The 15,460-nt window shown below is 42.1% G+C and overlaps 2 protein-coding genes across 2 annotated transcripts in view; one reads left to right on the top strand and one right to left on the bottom strand.

The window, feature by feature from the left end:
* Positions 1 to 15,460, bottom strand: part of LOC139579023 (NACHT, LRR and PYD domains-containing protein 3-like) — a 72,667-nt gene that overhangs the window by 5,955 nt on the left and 51,252 nt on the right. Inside the window, exons 2-11 of the mRNA XM_071407234.1 lie at positions 12,386 to 12,618; positions 11,177 to 11,290; positions 10,562 to 10,678; positions 10,066 to 10,179; positions 9,304 to 9,745; positions 6,808 to 7,024; positions 4,849 to 6,619; positions 4,478 to 4,654; positions 4,188 to 4,361; positions 3,904 to 4,077 (exon numbers count right to left, since the gene is read on the bottom strand). Of these exons, the coding sequence (XP_071263335.1) occupies positions 3,904 to 4,077; positions 4,188 to 4,361; positions 4,478 to 4,654; positions 4,849 to 6,619; positions 6,808 to 7,024; positions 9,304 to 9,745; positions 10,066 to 10,179; positions 10,562 to 10,678; positions 11,177 to 11,290; positions 12,386 to 12,552 (3,467 nt within the window). The 5' untranslated portion in view covers positions 12,553 to 12,618. The remainder of the gene's footprint in view (positions 1 to 3,903; positions 4,078 to 4,187; positions 4,362 to 4,477; positions 4,655 to 4,848; positions 6,620 to 6,807; positions 7,025 to 9,303; positions 9,746 to 10,065; positions 10,180 to 10,561; positions 10,679 to 11,176; positions 11,291 to 12,385; positions 12,619 to 15,460) is intronic.
* Positions 1 to 15,460, top strand: part of LOC139579022 (cytochrome P450 4V2-like) — a 62,814-nt gene that overhangs the window by 17,131 nt on the left and 30,223 nt on the right. The gene's annotated exons all lie outside the window — the stretch shown is intronic.

Here is a 15,460-nt window from a genome sequence, read left to right as displayed (position 1 = left end):
GTTTTTCAGCGGCAGGGACTGGGAAACTAGTCAGGTTTGAGGGAAAGATGAACAGAGCAAACTACAGAGAGATCCTTGATGAAAACCTGCTCCAGAGCGCTCAGGGCCTCAGACTGGGGCGAAGGTTCACCTTCCAACAGAACAATGAACCTAAGCACACAGCCAAGACAACGCAGGAGTGGCTTCGGGACAAGTCTCTGAATGTCCTTGAGTGGCCCAGCCAGAGCCTAATCTAACATCTCTGGAGAGGCCTGGAAATAGCTGTGCAGCGACACTCCACATCCAACCTGACAGAGCCTGAGAGGACCTGCAGAGAAGAATGGGAGAAACGCCCCAAATACAGGTGTGCCAAGCTTGTACAAGACTTGAGGCTGTAATCGCTGCCAAAGGTGCTTCAACAAAGTACTGAGTAAAGGGTCTGAATATTTAGTTTTTTATTTGTAATACATTTGCAAAAATTTCTAAAATCCTCTTTTTGGTTTGACATTATGCGGTATTGTGTGTAGATTGATGAGGGGAAAACATCTATTTAATCCATTTTAGAATATGGCTATAACATTATAAAATGTGGAAAAAGTGAAAGGGTCTGAATACTTTCCGACTGCACTGTATGTGTGTGTGTGTGTGTGTTGGTATGTTTACTGTGTGTGTGTGTAATATATATATATATATATATATATATATATATATACACACACATATACACACAAAAAGAGCAAAAGAAACACACTAGGACTGCATGATATGGGCAGAAAGTGTAATTGCGATTTGATTTGCGATATACAATAGATCATTACACTTCTGCAAAAAAAAAATTCAATCATAGAAATGTATATTAAGAAGCTGTTTTTAAAGCAGCATCATTCGTTTGGAGCAATCGGTTGACTGCATTTGAATTAACAGAACAGCATGCACACTTATCTACAAGTGGGAAGGAGGCTTTATGTGTGTGGGAAGCAGCTGCAAGAGGCGAGAGGGAGAGACGACAAACAGAGTAAACTATAAAAACGGACGTTACATGCAGCTGAGTGGCGTTTCAAAATATTGCACATGTCAATATTGCAATTTTGATGTGAATTAGATTAATTGCGCAGCCCTAACTAGTGTTGTCATGATAACAGAATTTTGACTTCGATTACTGATACCAGGTTAAGTATCACCACACTCGATACCATCACGATTCCATGGCAAAAAAAGAAGACACATTAGCCAAAGTCACAGAATGGCACTTGATCCAGACAGATAAACTAATGCTCTGTTCGATCGTTGGCCATCTTTTGAGTCCAATATCATTACATTTGAAAATGTTTACATCAACATTTTTCAGAGACAGCCCAACGAATCGATTATACAGTCATCCAATCAATTTGACTTTGTTTTTACCAATCTAATTACATAACAACAAAATGGTAATCATTTATTTGAAAGGTAAATATCTATTGATAAACTGGGTAAATCAAGATGTAGCCTAGACCTATTCACAATGCAGGTGAATGCATATTCAATATGAGTGTATGCATGCATTGAGTTATTGAGCTTGTTTTGGCTGATAGCATGGGGCAAAAGATGACAAACAATCTGTTTCCGTTACATTTGGGACGAGGCATAACGTGCCCTATTCACTACACAACACACACACACACACACACACACACACACACACACACACACACACACACACACACACACACACACACACACACACACACACACACACACTTAGTCCGCTGAGGCAATAGATCATATTTGGGAGAGAAGTGAGATTAAGTAAATTAATAAACTTTTGGTGGTAATCAGCTTTGAAAATCAGCATATTTAGCTTAATTGATTATCAAAAACAAAGTACTAAGGTAGTGAATTGATCTTATCTTCAGCTGTAAGGAAAGTTAGCCTACAAAAGCTGGAAGCTACCAGTATCTTCTTGCATTGTAAAGTGTTCTAGTCTGTATGAATGGACATTGTTTTGCAAACAGTAGTTAAGAGATGGGACCAAGTCACAATTTGTAAGTCCTAAGCGAGTCTCAAGTCTTAACCTTTGAGTCTCGAGTCAAGTCCCAAGTAATAATGGGTAAATCCCAAGTTCCACAGCTCAGGTCGAGTCATGTCACAAGTCACTAATTTCGAGTCCTCAAGTCAATGGTTAAGTGTTTTATGCCAATTTCTTTCAAATTGCAATGCATCAGTGGTTTTGGACCCACATGTTTTACAAACTGGAACCATTTTTTCCCACTACCGCATAGTCCTTGAAACCGAACGCAACCATTTTTGGGACCGATGATGCCCTGATGCAGAGGTAGCAGCACAGTTTCCAGAGTGGTGCGGCAAATTGTTTTCCCCGGAGCTTTTCCTATTCTGGTAACCTAATCATGTATATATTCAGGACCCTATAGGGTATGACAGTGATTCATCAGTTGTAAAAACGTTTCTTCTATGGGCAAAGATGGGAGTGGGACCAGAGATTTTCTAATCAGGTCACATAGTTTAAAAAAAGAATCTGTAACAACTTCTGGACATAGGGAAGATGTCAAACTGCAGCAACCTTGTACATGTTCATATGAATTATATTTTAAAACAAGACTAACAGGCGTTTCCTTCACACAGACACAGAGACAACCATTGCAGTGGGACAATAGAACTAAGAGGGCCGAGCCTTTGCATATGTAATTAAAAAAGTAACTCGCACAGTCTATGTAATCTGTATTGTGTTTGATTTATTTCAGTTCACAATTTTGGATTGAAAAAGTCAAGGAGGCCTAGCCAGCCCGAGTTTGAATATAGACTAAAACAAATTTGATCTCGTTCACATTTTCTCCTAACACAGATAAATGGGCTATAAACAGGCTACATAACATTCCCCCTTCGTTTACCCCGGCCAGAGTGCAAGAAGGGACAGGGAGCTGTAGCCTGCTGCTGAAGAAAATCATATTCCCAGGCTGCTGCAACATTTCTGTGAAGAGTTCTTTCTTGTGTCTGTCGGGAGTGTTATCAAGGTTTGCTAAATAAATACCGGAAGACAGTGGAGAGGGGCACACGCTTTGCGCTTTGCTAGACGACTTGCTTTGTGTCCAGCCTGCGGGACGTGTGATTTCAGTGAATCTGGTTGGTCAAGGCACAGAACAGAACGCACAGAACCTGCAGCACTCCGATATGAAGGTCAGATTGCCATTCAGATGAAGTCCAAGTCAAGTCACGCATCATAGATGCTCAAATCGAAGTCCAGTGGCAAATGTTTGCGACTCGAGTAGTATTTGAGTCCAAGTGACATGATTCGAGTCCACGTCTCTGGTAATGAAAAGTTTCAATGCCGTGTTGCATTATTCAAGTGTGTTTTCTGAAGCAGCATGAGTGGGGAGCTGAAATGATGCAGCCCAGTGCAGGCTAAGTGGGGAGCTAACATGATGAAGCACAGTGCAGGCTAAGTGGGGAGCTAACATGATGCAGGACAGTGCAGGCTAAGTGGGGAGCTAACATGATGCAGGCTAAGTGGGGAGCTAACATGATGCAGCCCAGTGCAGGCTAAGTGGGGAGCTAACATGATGTAGCCCAGCGCAGGTTGTGGGAAGCTAACATGATGCAGCCCAGTGCAGGCTAAGTGGGAAGCTAACATGATGCAGCCCAGTGCAGGCTAAGTGGGAAGCTAACATGATGCAGCCCAGTGCAGGTTAAGTGGGGAGCTAACATGATGCAGCCCAGTGCAGGTTGTGGGAAGCTAACATGATGCAGCCCAGTGCAGGTTAAGTGGGGCAGGCCGGAGGAATGTAAAGTAAAGTAAAAAAGTAAAAATAATTCTAGTACAGAACCATTTTTCATGTCAAGTATCAAAAAAGCACCTACGTTTGGTATACCGTGCAACACTAGTCCTAACACACACACACAGGCAGGCACGTGCACGCACACACTTACCCTAGTTTCTGTAGTTTACAGTTTGGATCCGCCAGGCCATCAGAAAGCAGTGTAACTCCTGAGTCCTGCAGGTCGTTGTCTCTCAGCTCCAGTTGTTTCAGTTGTGAGTTGGTTGAACACAGGACTGAGGCCAGATCTGAACAGCAACCCTCTGTCAGACCACACTGACTTAGGCTGGAGGGAGTAGAGGAACATTGAATAGCCAACACGATCTTACTTACACACACACAATAGTACATGAACATAAACAAACATGTGCATGCAGCGTGCACACACACACTTACCCTAGTGTCTGCAGTTTGCAGTTTGGATCCTTCAGTCCAGCACACAGCAGTGTAACTCCTGAGTCCTGCAGGTTGTTGTATCTCAGCTCCAGTTGTTTCAGTTGTGAGTTGGGTGACCTCAGGACTGAGGCCAGATGTGAACAGCAACCCTTTGTCAGACCACATGGACCTAGACTGCAGTGGAGAAGAGGACACACTTGAACATTACACACACACACACACACACACACACACACACACACACACACACACACACACACACACACACACACACACACACACACACATACACACTAAGTGTCTGTATGTTGTGGAGTGGACTGATTATTCCGGCACAGAGCAGCTTCACTCCTCTGTCTCCCAGGTCATTGTAGCTGAGGTCTAGCTCTGCCAGGGGGCAGTTTGGTGTCTGCAGGGTTGAGGCCAGTGTCCAACAGGATGTATATGTGAGGTCACAGCCAGCCAGTCTAAAGAGATGTATTACACTTTTAGATATTCCAAACCGTAATAATAATATGACATACATAAACACAATGAAAAAGAAGTCTCTTACTTCAAACAAATGCAATGTTTAGAGTAGCTCAGATGATGGTCAATCTAGACCTATATTTTCTGAGTTTAATGTCGGGTGTCCGGCATCTCATTATACAACACAACTTACGATGCTTTCTTGCAGGTTTTCACTACTGGCAGCAACCTCAGACGACCTTCCGCTGATGTGTTATATGTCTTCAGGTCAAACTCATCCAGCAACCCCTCTGACATCAGTAACACAAAGGCCAGGGCTGAACATTGGTGAGGTTGTAGCCTTGTTTCTGAAAGAGTTCCTGATCGCAGGGAGGTCTGGATCTCTTCAACTACAGAGTTATCCCCAAGTTCATTCAGACAGTGGAACAAGTTGATGATCCTTTCTGGTGAGGATTCCATCTTAATCTTGTCTGAAAGGTACTTGACTGTTTCCTCAATGCTCGGTGTTTGACCTCCTCTCCTTGTCAGAAGGCCTTTTAAGAGATTCTGATTGGACTCCAGTGAGAGGCCCAGAAGAAATCGAAGGAACAGGTCCAGGTGTCCATTCTTACTCTGCAAGGCTTTGTCCACTGCACTCATGTGCAAGTCAGACAACTTGTCACACTTGAATGATTCCTCAAACACATTTTCAGACTTCCCCAGCCATGACTCTAAAGCATATACTGCTGCCAGAAACTCTTGAATGCTCAGATGCACAAAGCTGAAGACCTTGTCTTGGTATAGCCCACATTCGTCTTTGAACATTTCTGTACACAAGGCTGAGTACTCTGGCGCCTCTGTGACATCGATGCCACACTCTGTCAGGTCTTCCTCATAGAAGATAAGGTTACCCTTCTGCAACTGTTGGAAAGCCAGCTTTGCTAGTTTAAGGATCATGCCTTTGTCTGACTGAGACAGTTTCTGAGGGTTTTCCTCTGTGGCTTTGTTGTACTTTTTGTTTTTCACACTGGTTTGGATGAGCAGGAAGTGGGTGTTCATCTGTGTCAGAGATTTGGGAACGTCGACATTCTTTGTTTCTTTTAGCATTGTTTCAAGGACAGTGGCTGATATCCAACAGAAGACTGGCATGTGGCACATGATGTAGAGGCTTTTTGATGTCTTCATCTGTGTGATGATTCTGCTGGCCAGGTCCTCATCACCGATTATCTTCCTGAAGTACTCCTCCTTCTGTGGGTCACTGAAACCTTTTACTTCTGTCACCTGGTCAACACACTCAAAGGGTATCTGATTGGCTGCTGCTGGTCGTGTGGTTATCCAGAGATGAGAAGAGGGAAGCAGATTCCCTTTGATGAGGTTTGTCAGCAGCACATCCACTGAGGTTGGCTCTGTGATGTCATACAGGTCCTCATTGTTCTGGAAATTTAGAGGATGTCGACACTCATCCAGACCGTCAAAAATGAAAAGAGTTTTGATTTCACCACACTGAATGCTGTCAATATCTTTTAGATCTGGGCAGTAGTATTGCAGAAGTTGCATCAGACTATATTGACCCTTTTTCAGGTTAAGGTCACGGAAAGGAAGAGGAAATATGAAATGAATATCTTGATTTGCTTTTCCCTCTGCCCAGTCAAGGATGAACTTCTGCACAGAAACTGTTTTTCCAATGCCAGCAATTCCTTTGGTCAGCACAGTCCTGATAGGTTTTCTTTGTCCAGGTAACCTTTTGAAGATGTTGTTGCATTTGATGGCGGTCTTTTGTGTGGTTTGTTCCTTAGAAACCATCTCGATATGTCTCACCTCATGTTCATTATTGACCTCTCCACTTCCACCTTCTGTGATGTAGAGCTCTGTGTAGATGTCATTTAAGAGAGTTTGCTTTCCATGGTGTCCAATTCCTTCAAATATTTGTTGAAACTTCTGCCCCAGTTTAGTTTTAATTTCTCTGGCTTTCCAAAGAGTTTTATCTAGGAAAATAATACAATTGATATTAGTTACCACAAAACAAGAAGATACAGTAGTTCAAAAGTGAAACTAGATTATCAAGACACTACTCATTAAAAGTGATTTCGATAAATGGGGGTTGGAGGTTGAAGAAGTATAAGAGATGGTGGTTGTAACCCCCTTTGATCCTTTGTCTGAATTGCAGTCTTACTTCTTATGTCTAGAAAGTTCAGTGTGATCTTCAAGGCACCCTCGGTTCCAAAACTCTCCAGCATCTTCTCAACCAAATCTTGAACATCTTCATTGTCCAGCTGGGTCTCAAAGCACTCTGGGTAACAATGGATCAGATGATTTTTGAAGAGATTCAAATCATTCATGTTTTTCAGTGACTGTCCTAGTAGAGATGAAGTGTCCAACAACATGGGGATCTGAAAAAAAGGCAGATATCACTTATTGAGAGCATTCTACAAGAAGAAAGCAATCTTGTGAAAAAGCTGTCAATATATAAACAAGACCGCAAGATAACCTGTTGGGGATGGGGGCGCTGTTTAGACTATTTATGCTAACTTGGCTAATTTTTGAAACGGCTTCCCACAAAATCCTTGATCGTACAATATGCATATTATTATTATTATTGGATAGAAAACAGTCTATAGTTTCTATAGGAGTTGAAATTTTGTCTCTAAGTGGAACAGAGCCCATTCTACAGCAATTTCCCTGACATGGAGTCAGATTTGAGAAATGTTGGCCACTCTTCTGAACTCAGTTAAAAGGGCACTGTCGTTGCTATGACTATACGGACACTTCTTACGTCTTCCCCTGGATGCCTTTACGTGATGACGATTCCAACGGGGTCGATTGCACGTTCACAGGACCTACAAATGAAAAAACCCTGAAGCTAGTCATTCTTTGGGAGCTGCGTCATGAGCCTAGAGGACACCGGCGCGCACCTGTTCCAAGCGTTAGTTTAGCCTGTTATATTTCTCCGGTCATCTTTTCACTCGTTATAGGAGTTAAAAACATCATAAGGTAGTTAATTTAAAGCGTTTTATAGCAATTTATATCCGTTTAGTGCGATTTTGGGACATTTATTTTTGCAACGATGTGAAAAGTTGGGCACGCTTTTCAGTTCATCCCGAACGCAGTTGACATTTCCACATGGCAAGAGGACAGCTTTCCACCAAAAGATGATTTCTCCCAAGAAAGGATCCTTTGCCCAAGATACTGATGGAAGAACAGCTCAAGGTAGGACATTTTTATTATGATAAATCGTGTTTCTGTCGAAACATTTTAGTGGCTTCGGACGCCATGTTTTTTGACGTAGCATCGCTTGGCGCAAGCTGTATTGAAAAGTAAGGATAATTTAAAAAATGTAATTCCGCGATTGTATTAAGAATTAAATTGTCTATCAATCCCTGTCCACCCTATATTTTTTAGTCACGTTTATGAGTATTTATGTATAAGAGTAGATCACTGTCTAAGTGGCGCACAGACTTTTTCTGACCAGCTGAGCTACCATTCCACATTGTCTAACCATGATTTTGGTGGCTAAATATAAACATTTTCGATCAAACTCTATATGGATTGTGTAATATGATGTTACAGGAGTGTCATCTGAAGAATTCTGAGAAGGTTAGTGAAAAAATTAATATATTTTGGCGATGTTTACTTTTATCGCTCACTTTGGCTAGAATCAATGCTGGGCTGCTATGTGCTATGTGCTATGCTAATATAACGATTTATTGTGTTTTCGCTGTAAGACACTTAGAAAATCTGAAATATTGTCTGTATTCACAGGATCTGTGTCTTTCGATTCGTGTATGCTGTGTATTTTTACGAAATGTTTGATGATTAGTAAGTAGGTAAACACGTTGCTCTAAGTAGTTTGTCTATTCCATTTGTGACGGTGGGTGCAATTGTAACCGATGCCATCTACCTGAAATATGCACTTTTTTCTAACAAAACCTATCCCATACCATAAATATGTTATCAGACTGTCATCTGATTAGTTTTTTTCTTGGTTAGGGGCTATAAATATCTTAGTTTAGCCGAATTGGTGATAGCTACTGGTGTTGGTGGACAAATAAAAGATGGTGGATTATGCTAATGTGTTTTTAGGTGCTAATGTGTACATCTTTACATATTGTGTCTTCCCTGTAAAACATTTAAAAAATCGGACATGTTGACTGGATTCACAAGATCTGCGTCTTTCATTAGCTGTATTGGACTTTAATGTGTGAAAGTTAAATATTTAAAAAAAATATTTTTTTTGAATTTCGCGGCACTGGTTTTTCAGTGGGGGTGGGGGGGGAGTGCCGCTAGCGCCACTCTCATCCTAGACAGGATAAGAGAAAGATTAAAAAGTTGTTCAGCCTACAAGGCTAGATCCCACTGGGCACAGACGTCAGTTCTACGTCTAGTTTTGATTTACATTTGGTTGAGTTGTCAACTAACGTGAATTTAACAAAACATGTCAACATGTCATTGGATTTAGGTTAAAATTTGGGTGAAAATAAGACAAAATGCTTTTACGTTGATGACTTTTCAAAGCCAGTCAGTTTCCCATGTTGACTCAATGTCGTCACATTTATTTTGTCTTTGCTTAAATGACGTGGAAACAACGTTGATTCAACATTTTTGCCCAGTGAGATGGTTATTCAACGTTGTGTTCCTCTAGTAAGAATAGATACAGAACATCATTTCTTACCTCTATGTAGCGCTTTCTGTGGCCTCTATGGTCCTCCACGGCACACATATTACAGATGAGTATCTGGTCGGTCTTACAGAAGACTTCCAGAGCTTTGTGGTGCATCTGGCAGAGTTTCTGCTCCAGGTTTCCTGTCACCTCCACCAGGGTGTGTTTTTGCAGTGCTGCTACTGTGTAATGCTGCCGTACGTGGCTCTCACAATAGGAGGCAGTACAGATCAGACAGGACTTCACAGCTTTGAGCTTTTTCTCAGTGCAGAGATCGCAGGCCACATCTCCAGGTCCAGCGTAGTAGTGACTTGACTCTGCGTGTTGATGTTGGAGAGGTTTAGGTGAGACCAAGACGCTTATGCACTGCTTGCAGTAACTGTGTCCACAGGGGATGGATCCTTGAGCCTTTGGCCCTCTTTCACACAGGGCACACAGGTCTATCGTTAGCCCACTAAAGAGATGAGGAAGGGAGAACAGTTTATAGGTCTTTCTCAACCTGCTTGTTCAATGCAAATGAACCACAAGGCATAAATGAGCCATAAGTTGAGTGTTATTGCAATGCATTGTCATATTCACTTTATTTATGTCCTGACAAGTCATGAGATGCATGTTGCTGTTTACATCTCAAAAATAGTGTTTTTATTAGGCATTTCTTACAACCATACAGTGAGTTGTAATAAACCGTTTTATTCAAGAACTACAGCAATAGTGTTCTGGACATTGTTCTATTATGCCATAGTTATTTGATTTATGAGCTTATGTTTATCAAACCTTTTTTCATTTACGGGGTGCTGGTTGAAAGTAGGTGGAAGAAACATTGAGTTGTCACTCTTCATTGATACCAGGCTGGGTGTAGGTGACTCTGCTCTCTTTCTCTTTCTGACTCTGGAGAGAAAGCCATGGAAACATTAACATGTGACTTCCAGTGTCATCAATTACCCATCCTCTACCCAAGCTTCATCAATTACCCATCCTCTACCCAAGCTTCATCAATTACCCATCCTCTACCCAAGCTTCATCAATTACCCATCCTCTACCCAAGCTTCATCAATTACCCATCATCTACCCAAGCTTCATCAATTACCCATCCTCTACCCAAGCTTCATCAATTACCCATCCTCTACCCAAGCTTCATCCATTACCCATCCTCTACCCAAGCTTCATCCATTACCCATCGTCTACCCAAGCTTCATCCATTACCCATCGTCTACCCAAGCTTCATCAATTACCCATCGTCTACCCAAGCGTAGCTTATATCTTATCATACCTGTTGTCAACTGTTTGTGTTTCCTGGTTGAAAGTAGGTGGAAGAAACATTAAGTTGTCACTCTTCATTGATACCAGGCTGGGTGTAGGTGACTCTGCTCTCTTTCTCTTTCTGACTCTGGAGAGAAAGCCATGGAAACATTAACATGTGACTTCCAGTGTCATCAATTACCCATCCTCTACCCAAGCTTCATCAATTATCCATCCTCTACCCAAGTTTCATCAATTACCCATCCTCTACCCAAGCTTCATCAATTACCCATCCTCTACCCAAGCTTCATCAATTACCCATCCTCTACCCAAGCTTCATCAATTACCCATCCTCTACCCAAGCTTCATCCATTACCCATCCTCTACCCAAGCTTCATCCATTACCCATCGTCTACCCAAGCTTCATCCATTACCCATCGTCTACCCAAGCTTCATCCATTACCCATCGTCTACCCAAGCTTCATCCATTACCCATCGTCTACCCAAGCTTCATCCATTACCCATCGTCTACCCAAGCTTCATCCATTACCCATCGTCTACCCAAGCTTCATCAATTACCCATCGTCTACCCAAGCTTCATCAATTACCCATCGTCTACCCAAGCGTAGCTTATATCTTATCATACCCGTTGTCAACTGTTTGTGTTTCCTGATTGAAAGTAGGTGGAAGAAACATTGAGTTGTCACTCTTCATTGATACCAGGCTGGGTGTAGGTGACTCTGCTCGGTGCTGCTGGACACTAAACAAAAACAGGGAGACAGATCATCTCAACAACTACGTTTCAACAGTTGCATAACTGTAACTCAGAATGTATACATATTTTGGACATCTGAGCAATCTTGAGGGAATCCTATTTGTGTCAGAAAAGGATGTTCATATCATAGGTAAGATATACAAAACCTTGCAGAGAGGATGTCCAACTGACAATCTCTTAGTTAAAAAAATATTAACTATTGGAACAAGACTTGAAAATAACTGATATTGGCACAAGATGGAGGGAATGTTGGAACACAACTTACGAAATTAGTTAATGAAAATGTACGCTTTATCCTGTATAAATTAATGTATGGAATTTATTAGACAAATTTCACAAATTCTATAGCACAACGGCAACGTCATGTCTTAAGTGTAAAACTAACAATGACTCAATAATTCATGCTTTCTCGGAATGCTATAAAGTTCAAAAGTTATCAGCAGAGTTAGAAAGTTGGCTGTTAGAAGTATTACAATGTAAATGTACTTTTAATCCATCTGTCTGCATATTTTAAGCCATGTTATATAATTTTTTAAATCTTTATTTAACTAGGCAAGTCAGTTAAGAACAAATCCTTATTTTCAATGATGGCCTAGGAACAGTGGGTTAACTGCCTTGTTCAGGGGCTGAACGACAGATTTTTACCTTGTCAGCTCAGCGATTCGATCTTGCAACCTTTCGGTTACTAATCCAACGCTCTAACCACTAGGCTACTTGCCGCCACAAAATATGAGGGTGCAGTGAGCTACCCGATGGGTTGGACTATACTCTTCTCGTCAATCATCTTGAAAAAACGTATACTTAAATAGCATCGTTAAGACAATGGAAAAATCATAGGCTTCATTATCTAAATATTGAAAGAGTGTGGGTGACGGAGAGAAACAAAATGGTGCAATTTGAGGACTTGTGGCGGAGAGTAATGCAGCTATTGAAGATAGGGGTGAGAACAGGTGAGTCTGGGCAGGTGTGATGTCGTTGATGTTTGTGTGCGTCTGTATGTTGTCTTTGTACGTGTATGTATGTACTGTTTTAAAAAATATGACATAAAAGAAAATATATATTTCAGAATGAATGTTATACCTCTCAGAGCTGATGTCTTGAGGGAGGCTCATTTTAGAGGCAGTGGTCCCCTCCTCTCTCTCCCCAGAGAGACTCATTTTAGAGGCAGTGGTCCCCTCCTCTCTCTCCCCAGAGAGACTCATTTTAGAGGCAGTGGTCCCCTCCTCTCTCTCCCCAGAGAGACTCATTTTAGAGGCAGTGGTCCCCTCCTCTCTCTCCCCAGAGAGACTGTTTTTAGAGGCAGTGGGTCACACCTAAAGACAGAACAGATCAATGGGAAATACACTTATCAACCAACAATGAACAACAGTGCTTTCCATAAGCGCCGGCTGTTGGCCATATAGTCGATTAAGTTCTTTGTGATGGAAGTTTGTTGGTGGTGGTGTATATTAATGCTAAACAGCATCAAAAAGGTGCTCAAACTCAAGCAGGTATGTAAACGTGTGGTTGATAGTAGCATGCCGGATAAAACCGGACGGCAGTGAGTCAAGGGAGTTCCAGAAATAGTTAACGTTAAATAAATAAAGGACCACTTGAAGGGAATGCTCTCTTAATGAAGCAAAGCACCTCCAGATGACACGAGAAGGGAAGAAGGTGGATAGCCTGTCAGTGCTACTAAACTTTGAGGGTCTGGGTACTGCCAGGAAAAGTTAGGATTGGGCATATGAGTTACGATGTGCGAGCTTATGTTCAGAAACCACTGCGTTGCTATAATTGTCAAAGGTTTGGGCACGGTGTGTAAAGGCAAAAGGAGATGTGTTAAGTGTGGGGGGAGAACATGCATATGAGGAATGTGGAGATGGGGTGCAGTTAAAGTACTGTAACTTTGGGGACGCCCATAGTGTGGCATATCGGAGTTGTGCAGTGATGAAAAGACAGGTGGAAGTGCCGCAGGTGAGAAGTGAGTGTAACATATCGTATGCAGAAGCAGTGAAGGTAGTTCAGACAGAGACAAGCTGGGCACCTAGGAGAACAGGTATTCAGGTCAACTGTAAGTGCCGTTATTGTGAAGTGGAAACACCTAGGGGCAACGAGCTCAGCCGCGAAGTAGTAGGCCCCACAAGCTCACAGAACGGGACCGCCGAGTGCTGAAGCATGTAAAAATCATCTGTCCTCGGTTGCAACACTCACTACCGAGTTCCAAACTGCCTCTGGAAGCAAGGTCAGCGCAAGAAGTATTAGTCGGGAGCTTGATGGCCGAGCAGCCGCACACGAGTCTAAGATCACCATGTGCAATAGCTGGAGTGGTGTAAAGCTCACCGCCATTGGACTCTGGAGCAGTGGAAACGCCTTCTCTGGAGTGATGACTCACGCTTCACCATCTGGCAGTCCGACGGACGAATCTGGGTTTGGCGGATGCCAGGAGAACGCTACCTGCCGGAATGCATAGTGTCAACTGTAAAGTTTGGTGGACGAGGAATAATGGTATGGGGCTGTTTTTCATGGTTTGGGCTAGGCCCCTTAATTCAAGTGAAGGGACATCTTTACTCTAGAGCATACAATGACATTCTAGAGATTCTGTGCTTTCAACTATTTGGCAACAGTTTGGGGAAGGCCCTTTCCTGTTTCAGCATGACAGTGCCCCTGTGCACAAAGCGAGGTCCTTACAGAAATGGTTTGTCGATCGGTGTGGAAGAACTTGAAGAACTTGGCCTGCGCAGAGCCCTGTCCTCAACCCCATCGAACACCTTCGGGATGAATTGGAACGGCGACTGCGAGCCAGGTAAAATTGCCCCACATCAGTGCCCGACCTCACTAATGCGCTTGTGGCTGAATAGAAGCAATTCCCCGCAGCAATGTTCCATCTAATGAAAGCCTTCCCAGAAGAATGGAGGCTGTTATAGCAGCAAAATGGGGACCAACTCCATATTAAGGCCCATGATTTTGAAATGAGATGTTCGACGACTTTTGGTCATGTAGTGTACCTCAGCCCAGACCTACAATGCCACTGTCAGTGGGAATTCTTTTAACATCCCTCGACTCCTGCCGTGTCAACAGATATCCCCCAAACCCCCCTGACTCTCGGAAAATGAGTGTACAACTGGTAAATAGTCGCTGATATTTCAGTCAGATGTCTAGCTAGCTAGTTACCTCAAGGACTCTGGCTATTAGCCAGGTAGCTAGCTATAACTAGGTGGCTAGAAGGATGACGTTAGAAGCTAACGTTGAACAGAACCTGACCTCAGCAGGAGCAGTTGACTGAAATTAAGGTAGCTATAATCAAAAGATGGGCTACTATAAGTTCTCATAACAAAATACCTTTTCTTTATAGAGAGTAGTGAGACAGACGGTGGTGAATCAGGCTGCAATGAAGGAGGCAAATAGATACACAGAGAGAGGAACCATTGAAGCAAGCAGGGAGAGAGGTTAGTAGTACAGTGGGCACAGTGGTTCCAAAACCTAGGGTCCAGGACCCATATGGGGTCCCCTAAAATGTAAATAGGGTCCCCTGAGAGAGTCTTTAATCTTATCAAGCACATTAACTTGTTTCTCTTCAAATCAGTATAGAATACAACATTTTAGAGTCAACTAAGGGCCTTTTACACTGTCAGAATTCACTTTCATGTCATAATGTGTTGGGACAGCCTGTGGGACCTAAAATTGAGTGAAATACATTATAAAGATAATTTAATATTATGTACACTGAACAAAAATATAAATGCAACAATACAAAAATGTCAGAGATTTTACTGAGTTACAATTCATATAAGGAAACCAGTCAACATCAGTCCTGACTTACCACTCATGTACGTAGTAAATAAGTAGTGAAACACGTATTATTAAGTACAACTTGTAAGGTAGTGATCTATAAGTACCAATCCACAAATGTAAATCACCAATCCACAAATGTAAATCACTATCCACAAACAAACACCTTTTGATTTGTATTTGTAAATTGATATATTGCATTACAATTGTTTTATAACTGCAGATATGCATGTCATTTCCAAGGGCCTTCTGTAAAATGACTTCCATAAAGATTTGCACATAGCAGAGATATTCGGATTGGTGATTTACATTTGTGGATTGGTACTTATTTGTACAGATCATGATACACGAATACAAAATGCATGCTGTGAGTTCACAATACATTTG

The sequence above is a fragment of the Salvelinus alpinus genome, chromosome 6 (assembly GCF_045679555.1).
Source record: "Salvelinus alpinus chromosome 6, SLU_Salpinus.1, whole genome shotgun sequence".
Taxonomy (NCBI): Eukaryota; Metazoa; Chordata; class Actinopteri; order Salmoniformes; family Salmonidae; genus Salvelinus; species Salvelinus alpinus.
The sequence above is the reverse complement of the archived record's forward strand: the minus strand, read 5'-3'. Positions and strand labels throughout refer to the sequence as shown.